This window comes from Heteronotia binoei, chromosome 2 (assembly GCF_032191835.1).
Source record: "Heteronotia binoei isolate CCM8104 ecotype False Entrance Well chromosome 2, APGP_CSIRO_Hbin_v1, whole genome shotgun sequence".
Classification (NCBI taxonomy): Eukaryota; Metazoa; Chordata; class Lepidosauria; order Squamata; family Gekkonidae; genus Heteronotia; species Heteronotia binoei.
In genome coordinates this window covers 110272133-110282608 of record NC_083224.1, presented here as the reverse complement: position 1 = coordinate 110282608, position 10476 = coordinate 110272133, and the positions used below count along the sequence as shown (strand labels likewise).

The following is a 10476-nucleotide window of genomic DNA, read 5'->3' as shown; positions in this document are numbered from 1 at the left end:
TTACATAGTTCAGAAAAGGTGTGCAGTGTAACACTACACAAAGACGCATAACTCCTAGAACTCTTGTTTTTGAAGTAGGGGCAGGAAAGGATCAGGATAGTAGATGAATCTCTACTGGCAGCTGAGCTCACCAGTCCTTGCTTGAAGCCGAAATGGGCAAAATAGCAAGCGGCTTTGCAGGCTATCTACACAACGCTCTGGGCTTTGGCAGTCTTCACAATTCAAAATTCTTTGACACCCACATGATTCAATTTTTGCAATCCTTCAGTGTGTGGATTGGCTAAAGGGCCACACTTCCCAACCCTGCGACTTGTCCCATTAAGTTGCTATTTGTGAGGGCGAAAATATGCTCAGATTTGCAACTTACATGGGTTTTTAATCAGAACACTGTTGCAATATGGAATGTGAGAGCGTCTTAAACAGCAATAGGTGTAATTTATTTGCATACACATGACATTTTAACAACCCCTTTCTTTCTCTTGGAAAGCTTAAAACTGAAAACAAAAGAACCAAAGCAGTCCACTTTTCATTCACATTTTTGATTTTAAAATATGTGTTCAGTATATATATATTTATATATATTTATTTAGAACAGCTAAATTGAAGCACTTAATTGGTCTAGTGCACTACGATTCTGCAAAACAAGGGTTAGCTGAACTTCTCAAAACTTAATAGGAAATTCTTACTCTGGAATAACTCAACTGGAGCAAATGGAAGATCTATTGAGAAAACTGCAGTGCTGACACATTTAAGGTAGCAAGACTGTTCTGAAAAGGGTCATAAGGCATTCAAGACAGTACTTTTAATCTTGCCAATCATTCTATATCTTTATTCCAAACTGGTGTATTTGTGCAACTACTATGGTTTGGTGAAAAGCAAGAGGGCGAACTTGTACACTTGCCTATTGCTTTTCATACATCCAGGACCTCCCTGTTTGTGAAACTGAACACTGGACAGATTGATCTTTATAACCTAGTGTGTGAAAAATAACTATTCCTTAAATTGTGTAACTATTCTGAAATGCCAGGATTAAAACAAACCATTTTTACCTTCATCAGTTAAACTTGTGTGCACACATGCACACCCCTAGAAGAAAATGTGCAGATTTCTACAGATCTTCCTTCACAAAAGTAGCTCAGTAGCTCAGCCATAACAAATATCACCAGGATCCATTTTCCCTAAGCTTTGTTAGTGCTACCACTCAGCTGTCTATTCAAATAAATCTTTTCACATCATTTTACATTCCTTCATGTTCTATTTTGTATTATATTGTTAAGCAAGCTGATTTTTTTCAAGGGAGGAAAAAAGTGGATCAGGCCCGCACACCTCAGCGAGCCCTGCACAGTTTATTTCAAAACAGGGAGGGATGAACAAGGAGAGGGAGAGGGGAGAAGCACTGAAAGAAGAAAAGACACCATCAGGCCGGGTCCCCCCTCTAAGGTCCATTTAAAAACAACAACCCACCCCTTGTCTGCAATTGTGTATGCGTTTTGATTAAAATGAAGAAACAGAAAGTGATGATGGGGCAGGCGGGGATCTGTCCGAGTTCCCCGGGGGGGGGGGGGTTTAGTCCCCACTGGTGGCTCCTGCCCTCCGCCTGCTGCTAGCGCCGTGGCCTTCGAGCAGCCGAGCTACGGCGTCGTGCTTGTAGAGTTTGGCCAAGTCGTAGGCGGTGGCTCCCCTCTTGTTGCGGTGCTCCACTTTGCTGGCCGTGTGCTCCAGTAGGAAGGCCACGACAGGCAGGTGGCCCTCTTGGGCGGCCAAGTGCAGCGGCAGGTTGCCCTCCTTATCCTCCACGTTCACATCCGCCTGGGAGTCCAGCAAAGTCTGCAGGGTGTCCAGGAAGCCGGCGCGGGCGGCATCGTGCAGGACCGCGAAGCCGGCGCTGTCTTTCAGGTTGGGGTCGGCGCCTCTCTCCAGCAACCGCCTGGCAATCTCCGGATTCCCCAGCTTCATAACCTAACGGAAGGGGAGGAAGAGATGAACACATTCAGCGGACTTCACGGGTTACCTGCGTGTTTCCTCGGCGTCACTCACTTGCAAATTGCCTTCTGTTGGACTGAAAAAACCAGGCTGGCACCAGTTCGCCCTATTGACAGAGACTTCATTGGCCTGAACGGTCGGGCCTGTCCTAGGGCTCTGGGCGGGGAACAGTGGCTTAATCTAGCCTGTCCTTGGCCGGTTGGAATTCAGGTGTGGACAGCTCGGGGTGCAACCTTCGTGCACGTTGCCTTGCTGGGAATGAGCCTCCCGGGGACTCGCTTTCGAGGCAGGGTCACGCTGCGCACCTTCTTCCCTTTCCCAGATTCTCGCAGCGCCCTATCAGCATCACCAAACCGGCTGCACCCACAGGGTATTCCCTGTCTCTCCCTCTTCCCAGCGGGATAACACGCAGACTTCAGCACTCTTTCCCAGGGGAGGAGACACGAAGACGCAGAAGCTCCAGCTGCTGAATTCCTCTGCGGCAGGAGCTCTAATACGGGGTGCAGATGCTGAGCGTGCCAGGCAGTGGGGCTTTCGCAAAGACAGGCTGAAATGCCAGAGCCGCACTCCGCCTAGACAGGAAAACTGGCAGACCATAAGCAAACATTTTGTTGTCACTCGTGGCGTGCTAGAATAACCTCGCGGAAGGGTCTGGTTCCAGCTCTAGGGGCTTGGCTGTGGTTTCTGGCTCTGTGGATAGCACTGCATTACCAGTCCTATCCAGGTTTGCTTGGAAACCAGACCCACTAATTTTAGAAGCCTGCTGCTGTCCTACGCCATTTACTTGGAAGTCCGTCCCATTAAACTGTGGGCTTTATCTCCGAGTAAATATGTCCTGGAAATCGCCTTGTTTCTTCTCTCTCCCTACCAGCTTCGGTATTGGTAACTGGGATTTATACCCGATCCTTCCTCGGAAAGTAAATGGAGTGATGTAGACTAACCTATCTGCAGCAAGATATTACTTCCATATCATACATAAGAGAATAAGCTGATCCATGTAGTTTTAAAAAAACATTGTACTGCTTAGTGGTCTTCCACAACAGCTCCTTGTTAATCATTCCAATGCAATTATAAAGGTGTAGAAATGGATAACTACGGAAAATTTCTGCTGATCCCATTTCTTGGTAGAAATGGAAGCCTACAAGGCTCTAGGACGTTTCTCAAGGGAAAACTAACCAATTTGGTCAGCCAACAAACAAAAGTTGACAAATAAAATTGTGTATCAAGCTGTCTGACCAAAGTGAGAAAACTCCAGTAAGGGTGCCTCAGTTCCATTAGAGGAAATCTAGAGTCCAGGGGCATCTTTAAGGCCAACAAAGTTTCATTCAAGGTATGAGCTTTTGTGTGCATGCATACATCTTTAGATGTGTGTGTGCACAGAAAAACTCATACCTTGAATAAAACTGTTGGTCTTAAATGTGCCACTGGACTTGCCTCAGACCAACACAGCTACCACCTGGATCTTCCATTACAGGGGTAGAAGGTAACACAAGCTGCAACAACTTTCAGTTATTTGGGCGTTAGCACAGAAATGTAATATAACCCTATTATTGCTACATTGAGTGTTCTTTTTAAAAAAAGTAGCATTTGAATTGTGAGATGGACAGATATGTCACTATTGTTGCAATCTTTCCCATTCCAGAGTGGGAGGCTAGCATGTTCCATTAAACCTCCAAAATCTTAGCCTTAAAGAAAGATGCCACCAGTCCTGTTGTTTTTGTTATTGTGAATATTGGGGGTGTTTCCCTGTCTCCCCATAAATTTTTATAGTCCAATCCTAGGATTTTTTTTTTTACACAGAAGAAAATTCTACTGCATTGGACACTTCCAAGTATGCATAACCTCATAGTAGGATGCTAAGCATGTCTATCTGAATAAATGTGAATGCACATGAAAGCTTATACCCAGAATAAAACTTTGCTGGTCTTAAAGATGCCACTAGACTCAAACTTTGCTCTATCTTTAAGTAAGTACCCCTAAATTTTATATGTCTTATTTATAAGAAGCTGTGCACAGGACAGCATCTTTAATCTTGTCTGATATTTTCATAACTGTATGAACACACATTCCAGCTTGGGTGGGGAAGGGGGAGAAAATCTTGCTGAAGTTCAGCTGGAAGTTTTTTAAAAAGCTATTGATATCCCTAAACATTTTTTCAGTGTGAATACTCAGTGAATATTATTAAAAGCCTGTCTATTAATATTTAGTGGCATTGCTTCTGCTGTCTTGTTAAGAACAAAAGTAGTTTGTTATCAGTTTTATAATATTGTAAGAGAGCCCATGTATAATATTGGCAGAACACAAGAAGGACTGTTCAGCTCTGGAGACCCTCATCTTACTGAATCCACAAATCTCTGTTACTTTAAAAAGATTAAATAAGTTGTTTTGTAATATCACACATTGAAGGTTATGTTTTGGTCAAGCCCTCTGCTTTTTGGAACAGCCAGTTTTGATGCTTATTTGTTTTCAGTATTTTCAGCCATGTTCTACACACCCTTCTTGAAGAAATATATATATATTTCTACATGTTCTATACACCCTTCTTGAAGAGAGATATACATACATACATATGTATACATATACATACACACACAGACACACACACACACATGCCTTTATACAGTTGTCTCAAGACATGAAAGGAGGAAAAAAACACTGCTGCATAAACAAGGAGAGTAGTTACAGTAAACAAAACAGGACAGAGCTATAAAAATAAGGAACCTTAAGAATGGGGGAGGGAGAATATAAGAGCTAGAATATGTAGCAGCATGTGTGAAATGGCACCAACCGGGTGAGGTTAGTGAAAGATAGCTGCTATTTTGTTGTATATTTCTTTCTATCTGTTAAATTGATATGTCTGAAAACTAATATGATTTGCATTTGTCAGCGAACTCACACAGGCATTGCTTAGGCATTTAAGTTCTCACACATTCCCTGTGGAAATTCATGGTTTTATAATTTTGGATGAGCAAGGAAAAGCATTTGAGGGTGGGGCTGTATTTGCAGTAAAGGAGGAAGAATATATATAATATCAAATATGAGAGCAGTTGAATTTAAAATATTGTCACAGATGCTGAATATGTTTCAACATAAAAGGAAAGGAAAGAAAGGGCCTAGGAGGGTAAACATCATATTGCTGACCAGATCTGAACCAGGTTTTGGGGGGGGGGGGGGGACAAAAGGGAAGAAAGAAAAGTTCAGATAAAATAACAGCAAAGTACTATTTGACTGGCAGAAGCCAAGATGTGTTTTCACTTTCTTCAGTAGAATAAAGGGTAAGTAATATTGGGGACTGTGTTGACTATAAACTTTCTCAATTTCTATCTTTATTGCCAGATCTATTTGGATTATGCATACTGAAAATAAGCAGTCAGCCTTCTGACTTGTTTTGGCTTTTTGAGAGGTGAGGTATAGTGCATGTGTGTGTTTGGGGTGATTGTGCTGAGACTCATCAAACAGGTTATGATTAAGCAGCAATAAAAGATGGGCGTTGGAAAAGAGATACCTGTGTCCAAGAGTGCTGGCTGCTGCCCCTCTGCTTAGGAAATGTACCCTCTTATTTTATCACAGGGGACAAAACAACCCCCCTCCCCCCAACTAATACCATTTAGAACTCAAGCCCCATTTTGGAGTGAAGAACCTGGCTACACCTTTCCTCCTTTGTCAATTATGGCCACTCTCCTTAGGCTTCATATCACCCTGTCCTATTTCCTTACACAAAAGATCTCTCAGCCTTAAATTCCCTAACAGACAGGGAAAGAAAATTATTGATCCTATGTAGGGTTAAAGCAATAGTTCCTGTTTTTGATATCTTCTTTTGTTTTAAACCCACTTTCTATCCCTGTAATTTCATCCTCTAAGAACCTGGTGTGTTCCAATAACATTTCAGAAAGGGACACCCCACCCCGTTTCTCACAAACAACATTGCATTTAAAAAGTGACATTAAACCGTCCAATTATACCCTTTGGCTCGCCTGCAAAACGGTTGCTAGCTTTCACCTACATTCTACGTCTCTTGCATTGCTTTGTTTTCTTGCATTGTAACACTTTCAGCACCGTTATATGAGGTTCCCAAAAGAAAACATCTTTCCGCGGGTCCAAAGGAGCTGGAAGGACTCCAGCTGCCGCCTGTAAACCTAAACACTGGAAATATGTGTACACAACGTTATACCTACGGCGAGGAAATCCTTATCGTTAAACAATCCTGCCTTCTTATTAAAAGAATGGGAAAGACTCTCCCCCTTTTAGTCGGAGATTCAGGTCGCCTAACTTTTAATGTACATCTTCGGGACCAAGTCCCTAGTGCAGAGGGATTCGCTTCCCAGCAAGGGCAACGCAACAACCCCTCAAGGACTCCTCAGCCAGCGAGGACCCCCGCTTTGAGAAAGGGGGGTGGGAGGATATAAACGGGATTTCAGAGACTACGAGTGAGGTGTTTATCGACCTGCTCTGAAACACGACCTGGCCCTGAGGGTTTCTTTTCGCTCCCCCTTCACCACTTGCTTCCCTCCCCCACAAAAGGGGTTTGTTTTGTTTTTTTAAATTGAATTAACGTGTAGACAAGTTGTTAATGGGAATGCACCACCTTCTTGAAAAGCACTGCTGACCAGTTTTACATAAAGGACGTCACTTTAGGGAGTTGGAGCCGCTCAAGTTATAAAATATGGCAACCAACTAGCTTTTTAAAAAATGCAGATTTTTTTCCTCCCCGGATAAAAACGGTCCTCGCCCCCGTCAAAGCAGTTCACCTAGCGGCGAAAGACTGCCTCTCTCTGTCTGGATACCAACCTGCAGCGCAGTCCTCCCAAATCCATTTCGCGCATTGACGTTTACAATCCTTTCCAACAAATTAGTAACTTGCGCTAGGTCCCCCCTGGCAGCTGCGGACGCCAACTCATTCGCACCAGATTCGGCCATTCCTTAGGGCGAGTGACGATCTGCAACGAGCGGATGACTCGAGCTGGTGTTTTTATTAGGATTATTATTATTTTAACCGGGCATGGCATCGGAAACTGACAGAAGGAGTACGGATGTTAATCTTCTGGAGTAGACCTTGTAGTAAATACTCGTAAAAAAACTCCTTGCCAAAAGCCCGCCCCTTGATTCACACGTGATTCATACTGCTGGAGCTCCACTTGAAAGGCAGATCTCTGCACCTCTAACACGCACACCAGTCTCCCGAGGACCTTGGCCAGGGCGAGATAAATGAATACGGACCCTGCATATAGTCTCCCGCGCACCCAGAAGCTTGAACACACTACCTGAAACGCGTAAGGAAAAACTGAGAAAGTGAAGAACAAGGTGGAGGGGGAGATGGAGGAGAAGGAGGAAGAGGAGGAGAAAGCAAGAACCCACCGTCCTTTCCAGCTCTTTCCGAAATCCCAGACACGCTTTCTTTGCAGCAGCTTTCATCCATATTGTTGACCCCCAGCTGCCTTTCCTCCAAGTGCGGCAGCGAGAGGGTTAACAGTAGCCGGCAGTAGATCAGCTGCTAAACTCCCCTGGTGGCTGCGGAGAGCACAGGAGCCCCTCCCTGGCCGAGGGCGACGGGCGTCGGGCAGACCCCACCTTGGCAAGTTCGCTGCCGCAGCCGCCTGACTGAGCTCGGTGGCCAGTCCGAGCATGGCACACCCAAAGAGCCACCGTTTCCTGTGAAGTGCTGTTTCTGGAGCGGCTCGCCGGCCGTGGTTTGGCCCCAGATCTCCCCCTTCCGCAGAAACGGAGGACTGGGCGCTCGCAGAGTCGCTGCGCCGCATTGACAGCAGGCTAGCGCAGTCCTTTCCCAGCCTGAAGGCGGCAAGTGGGCAGCGGCAGTTGTCTGCAAACTGCCCACCGAGACCGCCCCGATTTCCTTGGCTGCAGCCGAGCTTGGTTCAGCGAGCTCTCTGGAGCTGCTGCCTGGCGCGAGAAGCCTTGTCGGATTTTTGCTGCCTGCAGCTGAGAAAGCCGGTTCCTGCTGCTGCTGCTGCTGCTGCTGCTGCTGCTTCCCCTTCTCAGTCTCTCGCTCCCCCCCGCTCCGCTTGTCCTCATCAGCTTTTTTTGAAAAGGAAAAACATTTGAGCGCTCTTTGACTTGAAACACCCGCCCACATTTTAACGGCAGAGATTTAAGGAGGCGCCATGGAGTTGCCGGCAAAAGCAGGAAGGCCTGGGCGGGAGGGCGAGTCCAAGGCAGCGCGCCTCCCCTTTGCCTTTCTTCTGATGGGCGGGTGCTCAGCTCAGGCCCCGCAGCCGCTGCTTTGGGCAGCTATAGGCCTCCCAGTCCCTTTCCCCCTAGAGACACTGGCGCTCACCCTTTGGCCAGCAACGAAGAGAGCGCTAAACCGAGCCAGAGGGCCTGCGGAGGTATACAACGGGAATAGCAGTCAGTTTTCAGACCGAGGCTCGTTTCTGCCTCTGTCGACTCCTGCCCTTCTGCTTGCTTGTTTCCTTTCATTCTCCTTCATACTCTTGTCTCTTCTCAAATAAACCGTCCAGGATCATCTTATGTGTATGATGGGACTCCTCTCCTTTGATATATGCCAAGAGGATGCATGCTTGATCCTCAGTCTTTTAAAAGTTAGGCAGTCTGGCAGAGAGGTGGGCCAAACAGTATGGCTAGGTGTAGCGACACAATCTCCCCTGCAGCGAAATAGCTAACTACTCACCGCAGCTCCCCCCACTCCGAGAACTTTGACATGACCAGACTAGTGGAAAGATCTGCCCGTTTTCTCTGTGCTGGGTCTCTCTGGTTACTAAGGAGACTGTCCAGACAAGGTCATGCTGGAGGGTGAATGTCATATTGTAGCAAACGATAAACCTTTGCTTCACATCCTTTGTGCCTACATCACCTTGGTGAAAATGGAAAGCGAGATTCTCACAGCATGGCAACATATTACCAAGGGAGGGATGATGGAACAGGAGACCTGCTAATGTATATTAAAGCTCATTGTGCTCATTGTGAATGGACCATGTTGTAGAGCTGTACCTCTTTAAAATGCATGCTTTTAAAAGTTTTATTAAACACTGTTAGTTTGTACATTACAGGGTTTTTTTTTGCATGTATATTAAAGGGCAGAAGAAACAAGAGGGAAACTGCCTTTTCAAAGAGATGCTAGTCTGACACATATACCTTTGCATGCACAAGTGAGATATAGAATCCAATCTCAAACTCCAAACAACCTTTATCTCTAAAAGGTAAGTTGCTCAGAATTGCCAATTAAGCCTAGGCTGTGTGTCTCATGGAGCACCAAACCCAATAAGAAGGAAAGAGATAAATGTTTGGAATTATGTAATCTGATCTCAAAATTTGCTACCTAATCCCAGAACTATATGGAATTATGTAATCTGATCTCAAAATCCGCCGGTTAATCCCAAGTATCTGGAGTAGTCCACAATTCTGATGTAAATGTACTCTGTATGTGCTCAGAAACACTGTCTTTTTATAATTATTTCATATTCCATATCATTCAAAACAGGTTCTAGGTCTGAACCCTGGAAACTGGATTTGCAAGGAGAACTATTGATCATAGAAGAAAGTTTGAGTCCAGTGGCACCTTTAAGACTGTGGAGGGATGCCATCTTAGTTAATGTTGGTGCTTCGTTGGAAGGGAACATTAAACTACTAAAGCAGGCTTTGGCCTAGCCTCCCTTCATCCCCTCCTCCCTTCCAGAGTTAAATCAGCGCCTCTAGGGGGAAAGCCTCCTAGAGGGGCAGGAAGTTCTTTAGCCTTCCCCTCATTGCCTCCCCCCTTCTAGAGTTAAACCAGCAACTCTAGGGGGAAAGCCTCCTAGAGGGGCACGAAGTTCTTTTGTTTTATTTATTTGAGTTAGGCGGGAAAAGGCCAGTTTGCAGCTGGCCCTCCAAGAGAGAGGTTGTGAGTCTGTGGGCTCCTGACTGTGGGAGAGGCCTACTCAAGAGGAGGAGGACCCCAGGCAGTCAGACCGAGTAAGTAATTCACAAGGTAGACCAAGGTTACACCAGGGACGAGAGGATGCGTTTAAATCCACCTTTTATTTGCCCTTCTTGTTGCTGATCAGTTGCTGTGCTAAACTTTTACATGTAACTGTTTTTGTTTTTATTTTTCTTTCTCTTCTTATTAAACATTTTTACTGTTTTGAATGCTGGCAGTCAAACTCTGTACCACATAGATCCCAACCGCTTAGACCACGCTGCTTTATGAAGGGGGCCCCGGGGAAGGGGGAAGGCATGCAGTTGGATAAGGTGCCAGTCCTCTAGGGGTTCCCCGAAGAAGTGCTGTGGTCCCTGTGATACCCAAGTACAGGGTGGAAGAGGACCTTGAGGCCTGGCCTCATAGCTGGAGAGGGGGATTGGGAGTCCTGTTCCTCTCAATCTGAACCCCTAGACTGAGCAGTGGTGGCAGCGAGCCCAAGTGGCCGGAGGAGAAATAGCTCTCTCCAGGAGTTGGCGACTCAATAGGGAGTTGATGGGACCGGGTCTGAAGGCAGAATCAGGCCGGTTCCGTCACAAAGACCAATGAAGTTTAATTCTGAG

General features: G+C 45.8%; 1 protein-coding gene across 2 annotated transcripts; it reads right to left on the bottom strand.

The window, feature by feature from the left end:
• Window positions 1-417: 417 nt before the first annotated feature.
• Window positions 418-8014, bottom strand: CDKN2C (cyclin dependent kinase inhibitor 2C). Of its 2 annotated transcripts, none has more exons than XM_060231802.1 (2): window positions 7339-8014; window positions 418-1959 (listed from the first exon to the last, which is right to left on the bottom strand). In XM_060231802.1, the coding sequence occupies exons 1-2, from the start codon at window positions 7393-7395 to the stop codon at window positions 1567-1569; spliced, it is 450 nt and encodes a 149-aa protein (XP_060087785.1). In that variant the 5' UTR covers window positions 7396-8014; the 3' UTR covers window positions 418-1566. The 2 variants fall into 2 exon arrangements, with proteins under 2 accessions (XP_060087785.1, XP_060087783.1); XM_060231800.1 differs by lacking the exon at window positions 7339-8014 and adding an exon at window positions 6772-7249.
• Between the last annotated feature and the right edge of the window lie 2462 nt (window positions 8015-10476).